The sequence below is a fragment of the Phacochoerus africanus genome, chromosome 1 (assembly GCF_016906955.1).
Source record: "Phacochoerus africanus isolate WHEZ1 chromosome 1, ROS_Pafr_v1, whole genome shotgun sequence".
Taxonomy (NCBI): Eukaryota; Metazoa; Chordata; class Mammalia; order Artiodactyla; family Suidae; genus Phacochoerus; species Phacochoerus africanus.
Window position 1 is genome coordinate 154,093,660 of NC_062544.1, and position 24,662 is coordinate 154,118,321.

General features: G+C 37.7%; 2 protein-coding genes across 4 annotated transcripts in view; one reads left to right on the forward strand and one right to left on the reverse strand.

The window, feature by feature from the left end:
- Nucleotides 1-2: 2 nt before the first annotated feature.
- On the forward strand, nt 3-24,331 carry UBA5 (ubiquitin like modifier activating enzyme 5). Of its 2 annotated transcripts, XM_047782782.1 has the most exons (13): nt 3-69; nt 148-214; nt 308-539; nt 7,688-7,777; nt 13,115-13,224; nt 14,047-14,133; nt 14,770-14,854; nt 15,629-15,733; nt 15,907-16,034; nt 20,659-20,794; nt 21,967-22,042; nt 22,194-22,300; nt 23,001-24,331. In XM_047782782.1, exons 2-13 carry the CDS (start codon nt 156-158, stop codon nt 23,082-23,084), a joined length of 1,299 nt encoding a protein of 432 aa, XP_047638738.1. In that variant the 5' UTR covers nt 3-69; nt 148-155; the 3' UTR covers nt 23,085-24,331. The 2 variants fall into 2 exon arrangements, with proteins under 2 accessions (XP_047638738.1, XP_047638745.1); XM_047782789.1 differs by lacking the exon at nt 3-69 and adding an exon at nt 7,522-7,567 and having other exon boundaries at nt 73-539.
- The window catches only part of NPHP3 (nephrocystin 3), a 56,682-nt gene continuing 44,042 nt past the window's right edge, over nt 12,023-24,662 (reverse strand). For both annotated transcript variants that reach the window (XM_047782734.1, XM_047782757.1), the window contains one exon: nt 12,023-12,154. In XM_047782734.1, the coding sequence (XP_047638690.1) occupies nt 12,034-12,154 (121 nt within the window). In that variant the 3' untranslated portion in view covers nt 12,023-12,033. The remainder of the gene's footprint in view (nt 12,155-24,662) is intronic.

Genomic DNA, 24,662 nt, shown 5'->3' on the forward strand with positions numbered 1-24,662 from the left:
CTGCCCGGTTGGAAACGCAACGCCGCAGGATACTGGCTCTGGATGTTTATGACCCAGGCCCTGCTGCAGGTCGGTCTTTTAGGCCCGGACGAAGAAGGAAGCTGAAAGTGGCGGCGTTTTAATTTATTTTTATTGTTGTTTTTTGAGGGGGAACGATGACTGCAACACACAGGAAGCGGACCCCGTGCGAGGCCAGCGGGACCGGTGGAGACGTGTAAGTTAGAGAGGTGCTGGGAGCCCTTTTCCGGGGTTGTGGGCTAGCAAGGCCGCCGCAAGGTACCTCCGCACATACCTCTTGCCCGCCCAGCAGCCAACAGTGTGGGGCGGCGGTGACGGCGACGGCCGGGGCTGGGAGGGCTGGCGGCCGGGGTCCCAGCCATGGCCGAGTCTGTGGAGCGGCTGCAGCAGCGGATCCAGGAACTGGAACGGGAACTGGCCCAGGAGAGAAGTCGCCAGGTCCCGGGGAACCGCGACGGAAAAGGCGGTCGGACCCGCATCGAGAAGATGAGCCCGGAGGTGGTGGACTCCAACCCCTACAGGTGACCTAAGTGGCGGGGCGGAGGGGGTGTGGGCGAGGTCACGGTCTCCAGGTGGTCAGGAGTGAGGTGCCCGCCGCTGCTCTCCAGCTCCCACATCCTCGTACCACCTCTCTTTTCTTGTTCTGAGGCCCTGTCCTCAAGCGGGCGAAGCCAGGTCTCTGTACTGGTGAAAAAAATGTTTTTTTCTCTTTTAAAACTACCCAGCTGAATCAGCCATATGGTGCTTCTCCTGTGTCTGCTGAGGACACGTATCAGCTTTCCTTCTGCCCCTGCCTCTATTAGTCTTACTTGCTCTGCCTAAAATTGATAGTAATAACTTTTAGAAGGTGACACCAAATGTAAAACCCAATGAGCATACGCTTCGAGCTTCATCGAGCCCCCTCAGTGTTTCTTAAATTAGGGGTGTAGGAGAGGGCTGGATTAACTCTAAAACCGTTGGCCTTCACCTGTGTTGTCCGCTTCTCTCCTTTCTTTGTTTCCTAAGGTTTGTGAATTCAGCAGGCTGAATGTAGCTTAGTGGTTGAGGGTAAGGACTCTAGAGCCAAACTGATTGAATTCAAATCTTAGCACCTGAGTAACCTGAAGAGAGTTCTGAACCTATTTGCTTCAGTTTCTCACTTTTAGTATATCTGTCCAGCTGTGAAGATTGAAAATGTAAGTATATGTAAAGTTCTAGAATAGTGTTTGTACATACTAAGCCCTGTACAAGACCTTATTGCTAGTGAATATGCTAACAGTTACTGAGCTTTCACTACCTGCTTAACACTTTGCATACATTGTCACCTTTTCCTCCTTATCACAACCCTAGATGGTGGCTACTATATTTGATCCTCATTTTATAGGGGAGAAAGTTGAGGCTTAGCTGCTATGACCTGCCTTAGACCATAGTGCTAACAGTATAGCTAAAAAGGCCTGGACTGGCATCGTTTGTTTTACTCCAAAGTCCATGTGGAACTGTGACCCTGTAAAAATAAATAAGCCATTAAGTAGTGTGACTAAAAACTGAATAGTTTTAAAGTAAGTAGGTGAAACAGGAAAAATTATTGTTGCTCTTCCCCTTCAAAGAGCAGGAGGGTTTGGGTTTTAACAAAAAGTTTTATTTATCACATAAATCCTCAGTTGAAGTCTTAGGGCGCATGTATTTTTTTTTTTTTTAACAGCCTAAAATATACACCACTATTTAGGCACAAAGATGTTAATTACATTATTATTTGTAATGGAAAAACCTGACCAAAATTATAATTGTTCCATAATTACAAAAGGGTTCATTTTAACCAAAATTAAATGAACTCATGCCAGATTCTTGCTCTTCTCTCATTAATCTTACTTCAGTTTTGAGATATAATAGATAGGATGCATGTATTTTACTTCACCCATGTGAAAGGTTAACCATCCAAAATTTTTAGGGATTGAATAAGCAGGAACTGACATCTTTAATCAGAATGAGTGGAAGCTATTTGACTTGGCATCCTTAAATATTGTTCTTTTTCATTTTATGGCCGCACCCACAGCACATGGAAGTTCCTGGGCCAGGGATTGAACATGAGCCACAACACTGGATCCTTATTCCTTTAGGCCACAAGGGAACTCTCCTTAAACATTTTTTAATTTTACAAATGAAAATTTTGAAATACTGCCTCCAAGAAAAGCAAGGGAATGTGGATCATACCTTTAGCATCATCTTTCGGACATCTTTTTAGTATGAGACAATTCCTTGACATTGTAATAATCACAAACCAAACTTTCAGAACTCAAATCTAAACATTTAGTATTTCTATCTTGTTTGCATCATTTATTAAAACTGCTACCTAAGATATGACAGTTGTCACCCAAAGCTCTGCACTAGTACATAAAAATTTAATAAAAGTCAGCCTTGATTTTTTGAATTGTTTATTCAGCAAATAATTTATTTTTATTTTTAATTTTTTTGTCTTTTTTTAGGGCCACACCCGTGGCATATGGAGGTTCCCAGGCTAGGGGTTGAATCAGTGCTATAGCAGCCGGTCTACACCACAGCCACAGCAAAGCCAGATCCGAGCTGCATCTGCAACCTACACTGTAGCTGACAGCAATGCCAGATCTCAACCCACTTAGTGAGGACAGGGATCGAACCTGCAACCTCATGGTTCCTAGTCAGATTCGTTTCTGCTGTACCACGACGAGAACGCCTATTTGGCAAGTGTTTAATGAGCACCTTTTTATCTCCAGCCCTCCTGGATTATATTATCATTTATTGAGTATTACTGATGCATAGACACTGGGAATACAAAGTAGACTCAGTCATCTCCCTCCAGAGGTTACCAGATGAGTATGAAATAGAAAGGTAAACATGAGATTGCAATATGAGTGGTAAGAGTTATGATCGAAAAAGTACATGGTTATCAGAAAACTATAGGAGATGGATTTGTAGGTGTTCTACATCATTTTAATTACATTAAATGATACAACAGAAATGTAATAGACCCAGACCCCCAAAGACCTTTTGCTTTAATTTGGAAGAGTCAGTGATTATGGAATAATCACAAGTAACTATAAAATTGTATGGCATGCAATATAACTTGAAACACATGGACAAAATTGAAGAAGTGGGTAGAGGTTTTAAAATTAGAAAACCTGTAGTTCCCTAGTGGCCTAGTGATTAAGGATTTGGTGCTGATCCCTGGCCTGGGAATTTCTGTATGTTGCAGGCATGGCCAAAAAAATAAATAAAATTAGAAAACCTGGTTTTAAATATCGGGTCAAAAACCCAGCTTTGAATATTTGTTGCTATTTAGCTGATCTTGGGTGAGTTAATTAACCTGAATCTTTCCCCCCATTTGTAAAAGGATATTGCAGTACATTCTTCTCAACGTCATTATACAGATTAAAGAGAGCATCACGATAAAGATGGCAGATTGATTGTAGGCATATATTATCACTGTCTGCCCAATCCCAATAAAATAATAGTAATTTTTAAAAAAGGAATAAACCCCTGTTGAAAAAATAGAGGGTTTCTATTAATTGGGGTGTAGGTAGGTCTCTGTATTTAAAAGATTATAGAAAACAGTTTTGTTTTGCTTTGCTTTGCTTTTTAGGGCTGCACCCGCAGAGTATGGAAGGTCCCAGGCCAGGGGTCTAATTGGAGCTATAGCTGCCAGCCTATGCCAGAGCGACAGCAACAACAGATCTGAGCTGCATCGGCGACCTATACCACAGCACATGGCAACACCGGATCCTTAACCCATTGAGTGAAGCAAGGGATCGAATCCACAACCTCATGCTTCCTAGTCAGATTTGTTTCCCCTGAGCCTCAACGGGAACTCCTGAAAACAGTTTTATTTATTTATTTTTATTTTTCGGCCGCACCCACAGCATATGAAAATTCTTGGGACAGGGATTGAATCTGAGTGGTAACTGAGACCTTTGCCACAGCTATGGCAATGCCAGATCCTTAACCAACTGTGCCACAGCAGAAACTCCTAAGATAGTTTTAGAAACCAGGAAAGGGATGGATGACTGAAAACCGATTTAAAGGTTCCAGAGAGGTTGGCTCTAAAGCCTGCAACCCAAAGGCTCAAGAATAGGCATGTCTTTCTAGAAGGGCCTAAGATAGGACTAAAAAAGATATGGCTGAAAGTCTGTTGAAGAAACAGCCCAGGTTCACTTCTCTTTGAGTAGCTGGACAAATGCCTCTTCTCTATTAAGAGAGGACTAGAGATTTATTCATTGGAGAGGATTTCTGTTAATAAAATAAAATAGAGGATTGCTATTAATAATTGAAGCAAGTCTTTGTACCTGAAGAAGGGGGATTAATCAAATGTTTCATAATGAATGCTAGGACTCACAGCCTTGCTTTTCCATTTTTTTTTTCTTTTTTGTTTTTAACCGCCTGACGATATATGGAGTTCCCTGGGCCAGGGATCAGATGTGAGCTGCAGTTGTTACCTGTGGCAGAGCTGTAGCAGTGTGGGATCCTTGACCCACTATGCCAGGCGATGGATCGAACCTGCGTCCCAGTGCTCTCAAGACCTGCAGATCCTGTTATTCCACAGTGGGAACTCCTGCTTTTCCATTTAACACTCTAAAACTGATGGACATAAAGACCCTTCAGGCTGCAAATTGAAAGATTCTTCTCCAGGGACTCTGAGAGGCCCAAAAAGAAAGACTGAAAGACACAAACGTTGTGGATTTCTCAACTAAACAACTTTGCCAGATCACCCTACAGTGAAGCCCCAAACCAAACAAGCAATGTCCACATCTTTGCCTTTATTAGCTCTTAAATATGAGCAAAACAAAGGATGAGCAAAGCTCCTAATATGAAAGAAAATGAAAATAGTTACTTGAATAAACTATATATGGGGAAGACAACCTCAACCTTATCATTAGTATATTCAGAGAGGGAAAATAACTAAAATGAAAATATCAGTAGAAGAGTTGAAGTTGAAAGAAATCCAGAAAACAGCAGAAAACTAAAATGTGGAACATGGAAAAAAGAAATTAAGGATAGAGGACTAGTCCAAGCGGTCCAATTTCCAAACAGTAGGAGTTTCAGAAGTCCAGGAAAAAACAAGCTAAACAAACAAGGAAGTCATCACATTCTTTAAGGAAATTTCCCAGAACTGAAAAAACATTTCCTAATAAAAAATAATAGTGCTTCATTTGGTATAATGCTTTACATAGTTTTCAGCACTTTCCCAGAAAAAAGATACAAAAGCCGTTATGCATTCCCAGATGATAAATCATATAGCAGTATGCCTGACTCCTTAATATTTCTTTGTTTCTTGAATGCCCATAATGTATTCAGAACAAAAACATAAGGATTATAGGGAGTTCAATAGAGTCAAATTATTAAAACAATAAAAAACATGTTTCCAATTTGAAAGGGTCCACCAAGTACTCAGCATAATTGGTGATGATAGATTGATTCTTGAGGCACATCATGAAATTTGAGAAGCTAGAAGACACCTTAGAAATTTTGAAGGAAACTTCTAGCATAAAATTTTATACCAAGTTAAACTATCAACTAAACGTGTGTGTTTATGTGTATATATTTGTGTGTGTGCACGTGTGTGTAGTTACAGCTTTCAGTGATTTCAGCTTTCAGTGACCAAGTTGTCATTTTTAAAATACACTTTTAAGAATTGAATTTTGATAAAACATTTTTAAGAATTTTGATAAACATTTTCAGACACACAGGTTCTCAAAATTTACCTTCCTGGTACCCTTTACAAAGCTGTTGGAGGATGTTCTTCCAACTAACGAGAATAAGTTAAATAATCTACAGCAGAGGCTTTCAAACTTTAGTGTGCTCAGAATTATTTGGGGAGCTTATTAAAACCCAGATTGTTAGGCCCCACATCCAAAGTTTGATTCATTTGGTGATTATAGGATGGGGACTCAAGAAATGGTATTTCTAGAAAATTCCCAGGTGGTATTGTTACTGACCCATAGACCACACTTTAGAACCACTGAGCTGTAGGGTACAGGAAGCAAGGGATTGATGCAGGATGAAGAAATAAAGCAAATTTTTTTTTTTTTGTCTTTTTGCCATTTCTTGGGCCGCTCCCGCGGCATATGGAGGTTCCCAGGCTAGGGGTCCAATCGGAGCTGTAGCCACTAGCCTACGCCAGAGCCACAGCAACGCGGGATCCAAGCCGCGTCTGCAACCTACACCACATCTCAAGGCAACGCCAGATCGTCAACCCACTGAGCAAGGGCAGGGATCAAACCCGCAACCTCATGGTTCCTAGTCGGATTCGTTAACCACTGCGCCATGTCGGGAACTCCCAATAAAGCAAATTTGTAACATACTGATGAAGGGAGAATCCAGATGGGAGCTGTGTGTATAGTAAGTCTGCACATGGGGATGTGTCTGCATATTCTTTAAGTTAAGGTCTTTGGAGTTCCCATGATGGATCAGTGCTAAACGAACCCGACTAATATCCATGAGGACAAGGAATTGATCCCTGGCCTTGCTCATTGGGTTAGGGATCAGGCATTGCCTTGAGCTGTGGTGTATGTCGCAGATGTGGCTCGGATCCCGAGTTGCTGTGGCTGTGATGTAGGCCGGGTGGCTATAGCTCCGATCCGACCCCTAGCCTGGGCACTTACATATGCTGTGGGTGTGGCCCTAAAAAGACAAAACAACAAAAAAAAGTTTTTTTTGTTTTGTCTTTTAGTGTAAACAAATGGGAACTATATGTACACATGTATAATGTATATAAAAACTCTAAAACATTGAAGAAACTAACAGACTAGTGGCAACTAGGTAAAGTACCTCTTAGAGTCCCTGGTATAAGAGGTGCTTCCTAAAAGTAGGCATTATCCATTATGGGCAGAGGCAACAAATGAATAGAATTCCAGCCATGAGATTATTCTGATGTTAAACATTAAATGTTAACATATACTAATAAAGCATGGAAAAATGTCAAAATTAGGAGTTCCCGTCGTGGTGTAGTGGTTAATAAATCCGACTAGGAACCATGAGGTTTGATCCCTGGCCTTGCTCAGTTGGTTAAGGATCCAGCATTGCCGTGAGCTGTGGTGTGGGTCGCAGACGTGGCTCAGATCCTGCGCTGCTGTGGCTGTGGCACAGGCCGGCGGCTACAGCTCCAATTGGACCCCTAGCCTGGGAACCTCCATATGCCGCAGGTGCGGCCCTAGAAAAGGCAAAAAGACAAAAAAAAAAGTCGAAATTTCACTTTGACCAATCTCCTCTGGAAACATTTAAGTCAACAGGTCTCAATCTTCACATTAGAACCTGTGAGGAGCTTCAAAAAAAATCTTGTGGCACAGGCTGCATTTTGGAGGTTATTCAGGCATCATTGTTTTTAAAGCTGCTGAGGTGATTTAGTTTCACTTGGTAAAAATTAGCTGAAAGACTTTTGCTCTATCTCTGTTTCTTATCTCACAGTTTATTTTTCTGTGATGATATGTGTTTACCTGTATTCCTATTAATTAAAAGATTGTAAGCTTTAAAACATTTTTTTTTCTTTGTTTTAAGCCGCCTGATGGCATTGAAACGAATGGGAATTGTAAGCGACTATGAGGTATGATGAACCCCTCTAAGTTCTTGAGGATGATTTCAGCAAATGAAAATAGCTTTTAATGACATTTCCAATGAGGTATTATTAACCAACACATATATATATATATTTTTCATTTCACAGAAAATCCGTACCTTTGCTGTAGCAATAGTAGGTGTTGGTGGAGTTGGCAGTGTGACTGCTGAAATGCTGACCAGATGTGGCATTGGTAAGGTAAAAACATTTCTCTTTGTCCATCTAGGGAACCCACTTACTTCTCATGTAAATCAGGTACAAATAATATTTTTTTCTCATTACTATTGATTTGCAGTGTCTTTATTCAGATTGTTCTTTCTACCCCACGGGAGTGAGGTTAAGACATAAACCTGCCCAAGTGGAAGCTAATATTATTGTTAATTAAACAAGGTCTGCCTAATTATGTTCAGAAACTTTAAGATAATGTATAAACAATTTGGACCTAAGTGTTTTCGATATAGAAGCTTAGGACAGAAGGCTTTTAAGTTGATAGTGATGGAGTTCCCATTGTGGCGCATGGGAAACAAATCTGACTAGGAACCATAAGCTTGCAGGTTCAATCCCTGGCATCGCTCAGTGGATTAAGGATCTGGTGTTGCCGTGAGCTGTGGTGTAGGTTGCAGATGTGACTCGTATCCTAAGTTGCTGTGGTGTAGGTCGGCTGCTGTAGCTCCAGTTCCTTGCCTGGAACCTCAGTATGCCATGGGTGCAGCCCTAAAAAACAAACAAACAAACAAAAATTGATAGCGTAGTGAGACACTGAAACATCCAAAAATTTTTTTAGTGCATGTTTTACACAAGACAAACTAGAAAGCATGTGCCTTTCTAACTGTTGAAATTGACCTAGTGAATACTCCAGATTTTTTTTAATGGGTATTTTTTTTTTACTTTTTTCTAGAATTGACTTAGATTATGGGTAGAATGGAGAAGTTAACCTTATACCAGAAGTCAGTCTACCAGTCTTAGATTTATGAAGCCAAAGTCCGTGATGTTAGATAGTAGTTGAATATGTACATTTTCTGCAATAGTATATCATTTTGATAAACTTTGTGGAAAAATGCTTACGTTATCACTGTTTTTTAGTATGTTGGTCCACTGGTGCCCCAAATTCTTAAAAGAAAGTGGTTTCAAAGTTGGTATTCATTTATCAATATAAAAAAGACAACATCAAAATACTAAAATGTTATATTATACATTTTTAAAGACTTTCAAGAAATTGTTAAAAGACAGCCTACAATTGCTTATAGCTGACATAAGTCGATTGACCAAGGATGGTAGAGATCACGGAGATGTGCAGGGTTGAGTGTGCATCAGAATCACTTGGAAGGCTTATTGAAACAGATTGCTGGACTACCCCTGTGGTTTTGATTTTATAGCTTTCAAGTGAACCTGAGAATTTAGATTTCTAACAAGTTCCCAGGTGATTCTGATGTTTTTCCAGAGACTGTGCTTTAAAAACTTCTGGCTCTTTCCTACTCAATCTGGTCCCAGCATCACCTGGGAGCTTAATAGAAATGAAGAGACTTGAGCCCTACCCAAGACATGTTGAATCAGAATCTGTATCTTTACAAGAAAGCCAGTTGATTCATAGACATATTAAAGTTGGGGAAGTGCTCCTGTATTTCTACAAGCCTTAGGTAATGCTGCTATTCAGGCCACATTTTGAGTAACAAGGATCTAGAGCAGCTAGTAAATATTGCTGTAATTAGAATCACGTGAGACGTTTAAAAAAATTCCGATGTCCAGACTGCATCCCATATAGGTTGATCAGAACCCCTGGGACTGGGACTCACACATCTAGTATTTTTTAAAACTCCTCCTGTGATTCCAGTGTGCAGTCAAGTTTGTAAGCTAAGGATCTAACATAGGTCAGAACTTTTTCTTCAATATGTAAAACAGGGACAAGAAGCTATTTCATGAGCTTAAGTAGGGAAGTGGAGGATTGGAGATCCGGCGCTCATTTCTGATCCCTGAAAGTTTCTGGAATTTCCCAGGGCATCCTGGATCATCAGATCTAGATCACCTGCCTTATTTTACAGATGAGGATTCAGGCCTAAATAGTGAAAGTGGCTTACCCATTATCAGAGCTAATTAGTGACAGAGCTACAACTCACACCTCCTGTCCACAAATTTAGGATTTCCTATAACTTATATACCAGCTATGAGGCCCAAACTCAAACTTAGTATTGTTGAATGAGCCTAAATAAACTATTTTGGAGACTTTTAAATAGGGTTAGAAAGTTATCATAGAGCTTATAAATGATATATTTCCTGGCAAGATATTAAGGATTACCTAGGTTTTGTTTTTATGGGCTGGGTTAACTTTTTTAGTTTTTGCATTAGGAAAAAAATCCCATTTTTGTTTTTATTGTTAGATTTAGGAGGCTGAGAATTGTATTACAAAGTCACAGAATTGTAGATAAGGAAGGACCTTGGATATGCTTGGGTTCAACCTGTTCTTACTGATAAAAAATGAATATTTGGAGTTCCCGTTGTGGCTCAGGGGAAGTGAATCTGACTGGCTTCCATGAAGATGCAGGTTTGATCCCTGGCCTTGCTCAGTAGGTTAAGGATCCAGCATTGCTGTGAGCTGTGGTTTAGGTCACAGATGGCTGCTCTGATCTGGCGTGGTTGTGGCTGTAGCATAGGCCAGCAACTGCAGCTATGGTTTGACGCCTAGCTTGGGAACTTCCATATGCATGGGTGTGCCCCTAAAAAGATGAAAAAAAAAAAATCTTCTGGCCATTTTATTTCATTTTGCTTTTTAGGGTGGTGCTCTTGGCATATGGAAGTTCCCAGATTAGGGGTTGAATCAGAGCTACAGCTGCTGGCCTATGCCACAGCCACAGCAATGACAGATCTGAGCTGCATCTGTGACCTACAACTACAGCTCAAGGCAATGCTGGATCCTTAATCCACTGAGCGAGGCCAGGGGTCAAACCCGCATCTCATGGATACCAGTCAGATTCTTAAGCCACTGAGCCACATCGGGAACTTCCCTTCTGGCCATTTCAAAATTGTGTGAATGTGTTTTTTTAATTTTTTTTTATTTTTTATTTTCCCACTGTACAGCAAGGGGATCAAGTCATCCTTACACGTATACATTACAATTACTTTTTTTTTCCCCACCCTTTGTTCTGTTGCAACATGAATATCTAGACAAAGTTCTCAATGCTACTCAGCAGGATCTCCTTGTAAATAAATCTATTCTAAGTTGTGTCTGATAAACCCAAGCTCCTGATCCCTCCCACTCCCTCCCCCTCCCATCAGGCAGCCACAAGTCTCTTCTCCAAGTCCAGGATTTTTTTTCTGAGGAGATGTTCATTTGTGCTGGATATTAGATTCCAGTTATAAGTGATATCATATGGTATTTGTCTTTGTCTTTCTGGCTCATTTCACTCAGGATGAGATTCTCTAGTTCCATCCATGTTGCTGCAAATGGCATTATGTCATTCTTTTTTATGGCTGAGTAGTATTCCATTGTGTATAAGTACCACATCTTCTTGATTCACTCCTCTGTTGATGGACATTTAGGTTGTTTCCATGTCTTGGCTGTTGCAAATAGTGCTGCAATGAACATTGGAGTACATGTGTCTTTGCGGGTCATGGTTTTCTCTGGATAGATGCCCAGGAGTGGGATTGCTGGATCAAATGGTAGTTCTATGTTTAGTTTTCTGAGGCATCTCCATACTGTTTTCCACAGTGGTTGCACCAATTTACATTCCACCAACAGTGTAATAGGGTTCCTTTTTCTCCACACCCTCTCCAGCACTTATTGTTTGTAGACTTTTTGATGATGGCCATTCTGGCTGGTGTGAGGTGGTGGTACCTCATAGTGGTTTTGATTTGCATTTCTCTACTAATGAGTGATGTTGAACATCTTTTCATGTGTTTTTTGGCCATCTGTATGTCTTCTTTGGAGAACTGTCTGTTTAGATCTTCTGCCCATTTTTTGATGGGGTTCTTTGTTTTTTTGGTATGGAGCTGCAGAAGGTGTTTGTAAATTTTGGAGATTAATCCCTTGTCAGTTGATTCACTTGCAAAGATTTTCTCCCATTCTGTGGGTTGTCTTTTTGTGTTGCTTAGGGTTTCCTTTGCTGTGCAGAAACTTTTAAGTTTGATTAGGTCCCATTTGTTTATTTTTGTTTTTACTGTCATTACTCTAAGAGGTGGATCTGAGAAGATGTTGCCGTCATTTATGTCAGAGAGGGTTTGGCCTATGTTTTCCTCTCAGAGTTTTATAGTGTCTGGTCTTATATCTAGGTCTTTAATCCATTTGGAGTTTATTTTTGTGTATGGTATTAGGGAGTGTTCTAATTTCATTCTTTTCCATGTGGCTGTCCAGTTTTCCCAGCACCACTTAGGGAACAAGCTGTCCTTTCTCCATTGTATATTCTTGCCTCCTTTGTCATAGATGAGTTGGCTGTAGGTGCATGGGTTTAATTCTGGGCTTTCTATCCTGTCTCACTGATCTCTATTTCTGTCTTTGTGCCAGTACCGTATGGTTTTGATGATTGTTGCTTTATAGTATAGTCTGAAGTCCATTGTGAATGTGTTTGACAAATGCTGACATGCCTAAATATATAGCAGGAAACAAAAATTAACAGATTGGTTAATAATTCTGTTTAGAATAATGTTTTAGCCATGGCATAGGTGCCATAGTCACAACAAAAATCATGTTTACTATGGTTTAAATTACAGCAGTTGTTTTTATCTTATTTAAACATTTCATTTACCTAATGTGTTCTTGGCTTTTGGGCAGAAATTGGAATTATGTAGGATTTTGGCACAGCTTGTAAAAGTTGCAATGAAATGGAATGAATAATAATTTCTGAACTAATAAATTAGAGGAGCAGTACAGCATTTGATTAGTGTTCAGACGCTGGACAGAGGATGCCTGAATTAGAATCCCATTTTCAGTACCTCAGTGGCAAGTGCTCTAGTTTTCTTTTTTTCTTTTTTTTTTTTTAGGGCTGCACATCTGGCATATGGAAGTTTCCAGGCTAGGGGTCAATCTACATCACAGCTCAGGGCAACACTGTATCCTTAACCCACTGAGCGGGGCCAGGGATTGAACCCTCTCCTCATGGATATTAGTTGGGTTCCTTTCTGCTGAGCCACAATGGGAACTCCCTAGTTATTTCTAAAGTGAGGGTAGTAGTACCTATATCCTTACATCATAAGACATTAAATGAGTTAAATATAGGGCACCTGGTATTTCAGAGTTAGTTAATATTATTACTGTCAAACAGTTAAACCTATCAAATGTAAAGCTGACTAGTTTATTTTAGTTAGGTTTTTTGGGTATGTTTTTCATTGCGATAACCGTTTTCTTTAAAGTATATTTGATTTACAATGTGCCAGTGTCTGTTCTACAGCGAAGTGACTCAATTACACATATGTATACTTTCTTTTTTTATATTCTTTCCATCATGGTCTATCCCAGGAAATTGGATATAGTTCCCTGTGCTATATGGTAGGACCTTGTTGTTTATCCATTCTAAATGTAATAGTTTGTCACTATTTTCATTTTAGTTGCTCCTCTTTGACTATGACAAGGTGGAACTGGCCAATATGAACAGACTTTTCTTCCAACCTCATCAAGCAGGACTAAGTAAAGTTCAAGCAGCAGAACATACTTTGAGGTAAATGGAATAGCAGTTGAAGGCAGTGAAATCGGTAAAATCTTACTGTGTGTATTTGGTATGAGTTGACCTAACATATAAATGGACCTGAATTTTTCTCTATAAAAATGCCTGTTTCACTTATACAAAACGAATTCTCTTACCTCTTGGATCTGGATTGGCAGCCTTTTGCTGTATAGGCCTAGATAGTAAGTATATGAGGCTTGGAGGGCCATATGGTCTTTGTCAAAACTGCTCAACTATGTAGTTGTAGCTGCAGGCAATGTAAAAATGAATGAGCACACCTGTGTTCCAAATAAACACTTCCTTTGTGGATTCTGAAATTTAAATTTTATATAATTTTCATGTCATGAAATATTGTTATTGAGGTTTTTTTTTCTTTTTTTGCAACCATTTAATATTGTAAAAACCATTCTTAGCTTGCAGACCGTACAAAAAAGGTGGCAGGTCAGATTTGGACCAAGGGCCATAGTTTGCCATCCCTTACTCTAGGAAGTTCGTTAGTGGTCCCAAACATATTTGCACTGAACTCCGTAAGGAACAAAGAAACTCTTTTGTTAGGCTGAACTGTAGCTGACAGGTGTAAAGACTAATTCCCAGCACATAGATTGTGGGAATATTTTTGCAATCCTTCTCACAGCCTACATACTTTGAATCTAGTCCTTGAAGTGGGACAAAGGCTGAAGGTAAGGACTTTGGATTTTCTTTAAGTAACTTGAATTTCATTTCTCTAATCTGTGTTAAATGGTCTTTAGCTTGTTTAGTTCTTCTTCCTGTTTTTCTACTAGTAGTTTTTATTGTCATCCCTTTTCTCCCTCTTAGGAACATTAATCCTGATGTTCTTTTTGAAGTGCACAACTACAACATAACCACAGTAGAAAACTTTGAACACTTCATGGATAGAATAAGGTAAAATTTTGTTTATGAATATTTTGCACAATGTCCAGCTCACTTTCAGTATTATTAGAAAGTCTGCTGATTATTAATTCACTGAGTTGGCAGGTTGTCATATGTTTGTATTTTAAAAAGTTAATTTTTTGTGTAATTTGTACATATTTAAAACTCAGTAAAAAGTATATATTGTCCAAAAAATAATAGTAACAACAAAATAAAAAAGTCTAAAGAAACCTCTTGCGCACCTCAATTGTAAGTTCTGTGTTCCAGATTATATTTCTGTCTGAAAGTGGTTTTCTGTAGAGACTGTGATAACACCACTGAAATATTGAATTGTAGTCAATTAATTTTGTTACATTTAAATTTGTAGTGAAACATGAAAAAAGTCTATGAAAGCTGATAGGGAAATGGTAACTTGGTGTGAACACATTTTATACTTCTTGCACCCATACATCTTGTATAAGAAGTACTGTAATATCATTGATGTCATGTTCATAATAGTGAATACTCAATATATAGTGGGTCTTTAATACTATAATTATACTCAAACATTTACTGAAAGAATAAATGTGTGACTGAACAAATAAAGTTTAGTGGAATTATATACTGTGTCCTGATTTTTTTCAAATAAAATTTATTTTCGTTACCTAGTAATGGTGGATTAGAAGAAGGAAAACCTGTTGACCTCGTTCTTAGTTGTGTGGACAATTTTGAAGCTCGAATGACAATAAATACAGTAAGTATTCCCATTGTGTAATATGTTATACTCATGGATTTATCTGTTTCCTTGTATGTTCTGTCAGTATATATTCCCCATTTTGAAAATAATTCTGTATTTAAAGCTTTGATAATGTATTTTATTTATTTTTAACGTTCTCTCAGCCTGTTTTTGAAATTTATTCTAATGGGACCTGTCTGGCCTCACCAGTGTGGCCATATGTTTCAGTATCCTAATTCTCTTACACCTATAGAGGAAACTATAAAACAGGAGATAATTCTGATGTACAACTTTTAAAATAAATGAATATTTTATAATACTATCTTATTCTTGATTGGCATTGGTTTTAACTTGTTATTTTATTTTTAAGTAAATTATAAATATGTATAAATTGCCTACACACATGATTTCTCGAAAATGAAACTGAATTCTTTTTCTTTTGAATTACTTTGTTTTCAATTTTGCAAATGACAGTTTGCATTTTTTTGTTGCTGAAGTTATTTTAGAAAAATGAGGTTTTACATTAATAAGAAATCCAATAAACTATGATTCAATTTAATTAGATATTTATTGACTGCTTACCTGAATGCTGTCAGTTTCCTTTTTAAGGAGAGTGGCAATTGCTAAGGAATTCCATTATTTAAGACTTTCTTCATTCTTGCTAAAAATTAATTTTTAAAAACATTTGGTAATTCATTTAGTTAAACTCCAGTTTTTCAATAAAAGAATTTACGATAAATTACTTCTTGCCTTTTTATGTTCTTTTTTGTGTTTTCACCTATTTTTGTTAAGGCTTGTAATGAGCTTGGACAAACATGGATGGAGTCTGGGGTCAGTGAAAATGCAGTATCAGGGCATATACAGCTCATAATTCCTGGAGAATCTGCTTGTTTTGCGGTATGCATGATTCATTTTGGGTTATTATTTTTCATCGTTAATCTAGGGGCACTGAAAATGTTTACAATTCAAAGAAAAACCAGACTTTGAATGTGATAAAATACTATTTGGAATGTCTTATACTTTTTTCCCTTTCTTTTGAAATACATTTTCTTTTATTCTTTTTCTTGTAGTGTGCTCCACCACTTGTAGTTGCTGCAAATATTGATGAGAAGACTCTGAAACGAGAAGGTGTTTGTGCAGCCAGTCTTCCTACCACTATGGGAGTGGTTGCTGGGATCTTGGTACAAAATGTATTAAAGTAAGTGAGGGATAACTTTTCTAAATAGTCTTGTTTGCTTTTGACAAACATTTCAAATATTGGAATTACCAGGTGAGTATTTAGTTTTTTTGTTTGTTTTTGTTTTTTGTCTTTTGTCTTTTTAGGGCCGCACCTGCAGTATATGGAGGTTCCCAGGCTAGGGGTCCAATTGGAGCCACAGATGCCAGCCTACGCCACAGCCACAGCAACGCAGGATCCAAGCTGTGTCTGTGACCTACACCAAGCTCATGGAAACGCCAGATCCTCAACCCACTGAGCAAGGCCAGGGATCAAACCCGCAGCCTCGTGGTTTCTAGTCAATCTCATTAACCACTGAGCCACGAAGGGAACTCCCTAATTTAGTTTTTTTTTTTTTCTTTTCTTTTTATGGCCGCATCCATAGTGTATAGAAGTTGTTCCTGGGCTAGGGGTCAAATCAGAGCTGCAGCTGCTGGCATATACCACAGCCACAGCAACACTGGATCTGAGCCGTGTCTGCAACCTACACCACAGCTCATGGCAACACCGGATCCTTAACCCACTGAGCAAGGCCAGGGATCGAACCCACAACCTCATGGTTCCTAGTCAGATTCATTTCACTGTGCCACAAAGGGAACTCCTTAATATTATATATTAACACACAGAGTTGTTACTCTTTGCATTTGGAATAGCTCTTGTTAAATGGCACAGTGGTATTGGTATATTTATTTATGAAACATTAACCAAATGATTTAAATCTCTGCACATTTGACCAAAGGGTGAAGTCTAAGGCATAAACACACTGGCTTCCACTATCTTGATTTGATACTTCTAAAAATAATATGAATGTGCTTAAACATTAACTAGAGTACTATCTCTGCTATACACAAACAGATTCTCAGCAGCCACATCATCTGAACTATAGCTAATAAGGACAAAGGTTTCTTTGTGGCTAAAATTGATGTCATAGAGTTTTTGAACCAACTCATACTTTATGAAAAGCAGAACTGCTTTAATTGTACCTTAACTCAGGCCATTTTTTTTCTCACTTTACAACATTAATAAGCTTAGTTATTTTTCTTAAGCACCCAATATAATAGAAACAAATTGCATTGTCATACAGGGAAGCTCTCTATTATCATTAGTGTCTGCAACCAGCAAAGAAATACCATTATACGTAAGAACTCTCATACAAGACAAATAGCCTGTCAAATTTCATTAGGCTCCCATCTAAACACATTTTATAGTATGTTATGAAGAAGGCAGGGGGGAATCATGGCTATAAAACATTATTTTACGGATGTGTCATATCTAGCCAGCCCTCTATTGATTTAGGCTACTTACACCTATTTTTGGCTATTAACAATGCTGCAGAAAACATCTAGCCTATATCTTTGTATAGTATATTTTTATACAGTGTAAATTTTTAGAAGTGGAACTTCTAAGTTTATGCAGTACTTATTTTGATAAATGTTACTAAATTTGTCCTTCAGGATTGCACATTTCCATGACAGTGTAGGAGTACCTGGTTTGCTAACACCTTTGGTACAACTGTGTATCATCAAACATTTTTTTTTAATTGAAGTATAGTTAATTTACATTGTTACCTTAGTTTCAAGTGTACAGCAAAGCGGTATATATTCTTTTTCAGATTCTTCCCCATTGTAGGTTATTACAAGATATTTAGTTCCTGGTGCTATACAATAGGTCATTGTTGGTTACCTGATTTTTGTAGTGTGTACTTGTTAATCCCAAACTCCAAATTCATCCCCACCCCCTCTGCTATCCCCTTTGATAACCTAAGTTTGTTTTATGTGTCTGCAAGCCTGTTTCTTTTTTGTAAACAAGTCATTTGTATCATTTTTTTAGATTCCAAATATAAGTGACACCATATGTTATTTGTCTCTCTCTCTGCTTGATTTACTTTACTATATGTAATTATCTCTGGGTTCATCCATGTTGCTGTAAATGGCATCATTATTTCACTTTTTATGGCTGAGTAATATTCCATTGTATATATATATATATATACACCCCATCTTCTTTATCCAACCACCTGTCATTGGAGATTTAGGTTGCTTGCATGTCTTGCCAATTGTAAATAGTGCTACTATGAACATTGAGGTGCATTTATTTTTTCAAATCAGTTTTCTCTGGATGTTTACCCAGGAGTGGGATTGCTAGATCATATGATAACTCTTCTTTTAGTTTTTCAAGGAAGCTGCATACTGTTTTCCATAGTGGCTGCACCAGTTTACAATCCCACCGACAGTATAGGAGGGTTCCCTTTTCTCCACATCCTTACCAGCGTTTATCATTTATAGACTTTTTGGTGATGGCCATTCTGACCAGTGTGAGGTGATAGATACCTTATTGTAGCTTTGATTTGCATTTCTCTGATAATAATATTGAGCATCTTTTCATGTGCCTGTTGGCCATTTGTATGTATTCTTTGGAGAAATGTCTCTTTAGATCTTATGCCCATCTTTTGATTGGGTCATTTTTTGATATTAAGCTGTGAGCTGTTGGTATATTTTGGGAATGAATCCCTTGTCAGTAGCATTGTTTGCACAATCCATAGTTTGTTTTGTTTATGGTTTCCTTTTCTATGCAAAAATGTTATGTTTAATTATGTCCTATTTGTTTTTTGTTTTTATTCCCATTACTCTAAGAGACAGATCCAAAAAATATTGCTGTGATTTATGTCAAAGAGTGTGCTCACATGTTTTCCTCTAGGATTTTGAATTTATTTCTGTATATGATATTAGAGTCATCAAACTTTTGTCTTTGTCAATTCAATAGGTGAAAAATGAGTAATTTCCAGTTGTCAAAAGGGTTGGGCACTTATATTTTCCTGTGAATTGTTTTCTTATATTCTTTGCTCAGTTTTTTCTTTCCTTGTCATATTTGAACATGCATTTGCAAATATTTTGCATTTTGTTATTTATCTTTTGTACATTTTTTCTTCCTCTTTCTTTTTTTGGCTGTGCCTACAGCATTTGGAAGTTCTTGGGCCAGGGATTGAACCCGTGCCACAGCAGTGACCCAGGCTGTGGTGACATTTGATCCTTAACCCGCACCACAAGGGAACTCTACTTTTTCCTCTTTTCTTCTTTAAAAGCTTCTAAAAGGAATTAGATTTGCCTGGGAGGGAGCAAAGGGAGCTTTATGGCATACCGGAAATGCACTACCACCAACCCTCCGTATCCCTGGATTCTGCATTTGTGGATTCAACCAACTGTGAATCAGAAATGTTTTAAAAAAATTCCAGAAGGTTCCAAAAAGCAAAACTTGAACTTGCCACATGCCAGCAACTGCTTACATAGCATTTACATTGTATTTACAACTACTTCCACAGCACTTACTTTGTATCAGGTATTATAAATAATCTAGAGATGATTTAAAGTAAATGGGAGGGTGCTGCTTTTTAGCACAGGGGACTATATTCAGTCACTTGTGATAGAACATGATAGAAGAGAGTTCCCACTGTGGCTCAGTGGTAACAAACCTGACCAGGATCCATGAAGACACTGGTTCTACACCTGGCCTCGCTCAGTGGGTTAAGGATCCGTGAGCTGTGGCATAAGTCACAGATGAAGCTTGGATCCCTCGTGGCTGTGGCTGTGGTGTAGGCCGGCAGCTGTAGCTCCAATTTGATACCTAGCCTGGGAACTAGGGAGTAGGGAGTGTTCTGGAACTGATCCCCCATAGATAACTGAGGGACAGCTGTATTTTGATCTGGTAGTGATGATTACGTGGGTGATGATTACTTTTGTAAAATTTTAATTGAGATTTAATACAAATTTAAGATTGTAAACATTGCCATAAGTTATAAAGACCTTTAAAAATTAGATGTACTACCCCATCTTAGAGATTTTTAAGATATGCCTCTCCAACATTTTTAACTTCTCTAAAAGCAGTGCTTTTTTTTTTTTTTTGTCCTCTTTTTGCCATTTCTTTTTGCAATCTACATCACAGCTCACGGCAACGCTGGATCCTTAACCCACTGAGCAAGGCCAGGGATCGAACTCGCAACCTCATGGTTCCTAGTTGGATTCATTAACCACTGAGCCATGACGGGAACTCTGCAATATGCTGCTTAAAAGTTGTTGATGTGTCAGAGTTTAATTTGAAGCATTTTATCTTTATTACAGGTTCAGAAAATAATAGTGCATTCTATGGTTGATGAATGGAGTAATTTTTCTTGATAGCATTCATTCAACAAAATCTACTATAAGCCAGGCCCTGTAAAGAAGATAAAATTTTTCTGAGGGAGTTCCCATGGTGGTTCAGTGGTAATGAACCTGACTAGTATCCATGAGGACTCCGGTTCGATCCCTGGCCTTGCTCAGTGGGTTAAGGATCTGGAGTTGCCATGAGCTGTGGTGTAGGTCACAGATATGGCTCAGATCTGGTGTTGCTGTGGCTGTGGCATAGGTCAGCAGCTGCAGCTCCAATTTGGCCCCTAGCCTGGGAACTTCCATGTGCTGCAGGTGCGGCCCTAAAAAAAAAGAAAAATTTGTTTTCTGAGTTGCTTGTTACAAAAAATCATTACCTTCTTCAAAATAATTATTTAAAAATTCAGTTACCTTTTTTCTAATGCTTTTATGGTTTTCTTTAAGTCTACTTTGATTTATTTTTCTAGGTTTCTGTTAAATTTTGGTACTGTTAGTTTTTACCTTGGATACAACGCAATGCAGGATTTTTTTCCTACTATGTCTATGAAGCCAAATCCTCAGTGTGATGACAGAAATTGCAGGAAGCAGCAGGAAGAATATAAGGTATGTGTCAATCTGTCACAATGCATAATAGATTTTATTGCATAGGACAATAACTTAAAAAAGAAATAACTATTTATATCTGGAATATAAGATAAATGGATTCTGGATTTGTGAAGTTCTAACTTATTCACTGTGCTTTAAAGGTGAAAATTCTATTCGAAGTCCTTTCTTGCTTTTGGTAAGATAAAAAATTAAAAAAAAATTTTTTAAATTTTTCAAATTAAAATACAATTGATATATAATAATCTGTTAGTTTCAAGTATACTATGTACATTTGCAGACATTATGAAATGATCACCATGATAATTCTAGTTACCATCTGTCCCCACACAAAGTTATTACAATGTTATTGACCATATTACTTATGCTGTAAATTATATTCCTGTGACATATTATATAACTGTAGGTTCATACGTCTTAATCCCCTTCACCTGTTTTGCCCCTGACACCCCTCTTGTAACCACTGTTTATTCTTTGTATGTTTGAGTTTAATTTTGTTTTGTGTTTTAGAGCCCATATTCAAGTGAGATCATATGGTATTTGCCTTTGTATAACTTATTTCATTTAGCATAATACCTTCTAATTCATCCATGTTGTGACAAATAGCAAGTTTTTTTTTTTATGGTTGAGTATTCCATTGTGTGTGTGTGTGTGTATACACATAACATCTATATCACATCTTCTTTATCCATTCATCTATGTATGAACACATGTTTTGGCTGTTGTAAACAGTGCTGCAGTGAACACTGGGGTGCATGTATCTTCTGAGTTAATGTTTTTGTTTTCTTCAAAAAACAAACAAACAAACAAAAAAAAAAACCAGAAGTGAAATTGCTGGATCACATGGGAGTTGTATTTTTAATCTTTTGAGAAACTTCCATAGGTGCTGCACCTTTTTACAATCCCACCAACAGTGTATGTAGGAGGGTTCCTTTTTCTCCACATCCTCACAAACACTTGTTATTTTCTTTCTGATAGTCATTCTGACAGGTGTTATCTCACTGGGGTTTTGATTTGCATTTCCCTGATGATTAGTGATGTTGAGCATCTTTTCATTTGTCTTTTGGCTATCTTATGTCTTCCTTAGTTTAAAAACCTGTCTGAATTCTTGATTGATGCTTCCGAGAACTGAGAATGAGTGAAAACACTTTGATACTGTTTGATTTCTACAGAAAAGGGTAGCAGCATTGCCCAAGCAGCAGGCTGTTCAAGAAGAGGAAGAGATAATACATGAAGACAATGAGTGGGGTAGGAATTCTTTCGTAAAACATGGGGTAGGCAGAGTAAACCAGTCTTTTATGGGAGAAAGTCTAATTGTAATTAAGATTGTACAAAGTTTGAATGATTATTGCTCATTAAGTTCCTTAAATATGTTTTAATATCAAGTTTAACTTTACAGGTATTGAATTGGTATCTGAGGTTTCAGAAGAGGAACTGAAAAATTCTTCAGGTCCAATTCCTGACTTACCTGAAGGAATTACAGTGGCATATACAGTTCCCCAAAAGGTACATCTAAAATCTGATCACCATAAGTAACTATCATATAAAAGAAAATGTCTATTTATCTTATTTCATCTTCAACCTATTCTATAATGCCAATTCAGTATTTATTTTAGATATTTTACATTATAGGCATTAAGATGTATGAGAGAGGTATTCATTGTTAATATGGAAATATGCACAGCACATTTTAAACTGTTAGAAAACACAGACATAAAATAGTTTTGTTTGCTCATTGGTGAATCAAGTGAAATAAATTTTGATTAAAAGACAGTAGCACTTTGTATATTGATAGTGTTAGCCATAATACCATTTAAAAATACCACCTCAGAATTTCCCACTGTGGTGCAGTGGGTTAATGATCATCTGGCATCACCAGTTCAGTCCCCAGCCTGGTGCAGTGGGTTAAGGACCTGGCATGGCCAAAGCTGTGAAGCAGGTCACAGATATGGCTTGGAATTGATCCCTGGCCTGGGAACTTCCATATGTTGCGGGTGTGGCTGAAAAAGGAAAAAAAAAATATCACTTCCATAGAGATCTCAACATTGAAATTAAGGGCTTGCAAGTAAAAATTAGAAGGCATATTTACTAAAGGAGGTTTACTTTGTAGACTTGTTGAAAATGGTGAAAGCTTACTGACTATATTCCTAAGCATCAAGAATTTAACTGGTTATTTTTTCACCATGTTTCCCTCATTTATTGATAGCAAGAAGATTCTGTACCTGAAGTAACAGTGGAAGATTCTGGTGAAAGCTTGGAAGACCTCATGGCCAAGATGAAGAACATGTAAATAATGGACCAGCCTATATTTTATTTCCTGTATTTAAGCCTTTTCCCTTGCAACAAAAACAAAAACAAAAACAAACAAAAAAATCACTTTAAAACTGAGACAATCTTTACTGATTTGTTAAGCTTTTTGAAAATACTGATTATTGCTTGTTGCTCCTCCCCTCCTCAGCTAAATCAGAAACTCTCCTAAAACTCATGTTTCATTCTAGTAAGAAATCTTCAAAGGATTACTGTAGGCAGTTGTAAATCTTACTGAAAACTTAGCCATTGAACTGTTTTGGCCTTTTGGAGGGGCGGAAGGAAGGGACCAATTTGATGCCATTTTCCTTTTCTTTCCAGTAAGCCTTTGTAGTCTGATGCCTGAGGCAATGGACAGTAGAATAGTGTGTGATGAAATAAAGAGAAAGGAGTAGAGGCATGACCTAATGATTAGAGACAGCAGGCATCTACTCACTGTGTTTGGCATTGTTCTCTACAAGAAAACTGCCCACTACCACTAACTTGGCCAATGGTGAATTTCAAATAGTAAACCAATAGAATAAAAAATCCTCTCAAATGTTTCCTGATGAAATACAAGCTGAAATGAAGTCATTGGAAAAGTTTGTAAACTTGTGAATTATATAGTCAAAAAAGACACAAATATTAAGGAAGATTTCTTGATGGATAGACAGGTATTTTCAGGATGTACGTATTATATTTCTGCTCTAAGGAAAAGCAGTGTGCTTTATATAGGAGCAGAGGATAAATTTAAGCTAAGATCATCTAAATTATACCCATAATATAGGTTACCTTCTGAATAATTTGCTTAGTTTATACTTGATTCCCTGGGTAATTAGATGTGGGCAAGGGTTCGTCCTGGATAGTGGACAATAAAAGAGGCCTAAATTGCCTCTGCAGCCACTGACATGTATTTCTTCATAGGGAAGAGTATCATTTTCCCTGATCATGACCACTAAATCATAAACTGATACAATGGCTTTCTCCAGAGTTTTTGCATACAAATAATGAAGGCTTAGAGAGCCTTGGTTGAAATAAACTCCTAATGGTTTGGAAACCAATAAAGAAACATGCATGTGTAACTATTATCTGTAGGCTGTTACTATGCTAGTCTCCTATTTAGGTGATTTTTTGCTTCGAAGATGTAATTGTTTAAATTCTATCTCTAGGGGGAAAATTTAGTGAAAAATTAAAAATGCTTTTCCCACTTGTAAAATAAAATTTTAAAAACTGATTTCATAATGCCCCAAATATCAAATATGTTCAATCTGTTACTTTTGAGATTTTAGGTTACTACAATTCTTATGTTTAGAGTGACGTCAGAAAAGTACGGGGGTAGTTTTTCTAGCCTTGAAACTTATTTATGTTGCCTTGGTAGGTCATTTGCTGTTACTTGAAAATTTATTGTATTCATCTGTAAAATAACTTTTCTAGTACTAGAGATGCCATTGAATTTCAAAAAAAATGCAGTCTTTCTAAATCTCATTCCTTTGGTATACTGATTTGATACCTCTGGTACATTAATTTAGTAAGACTTAAAAGTTCAAAATTTTATAGTTTGATAAAATATAATAGCTAGGAG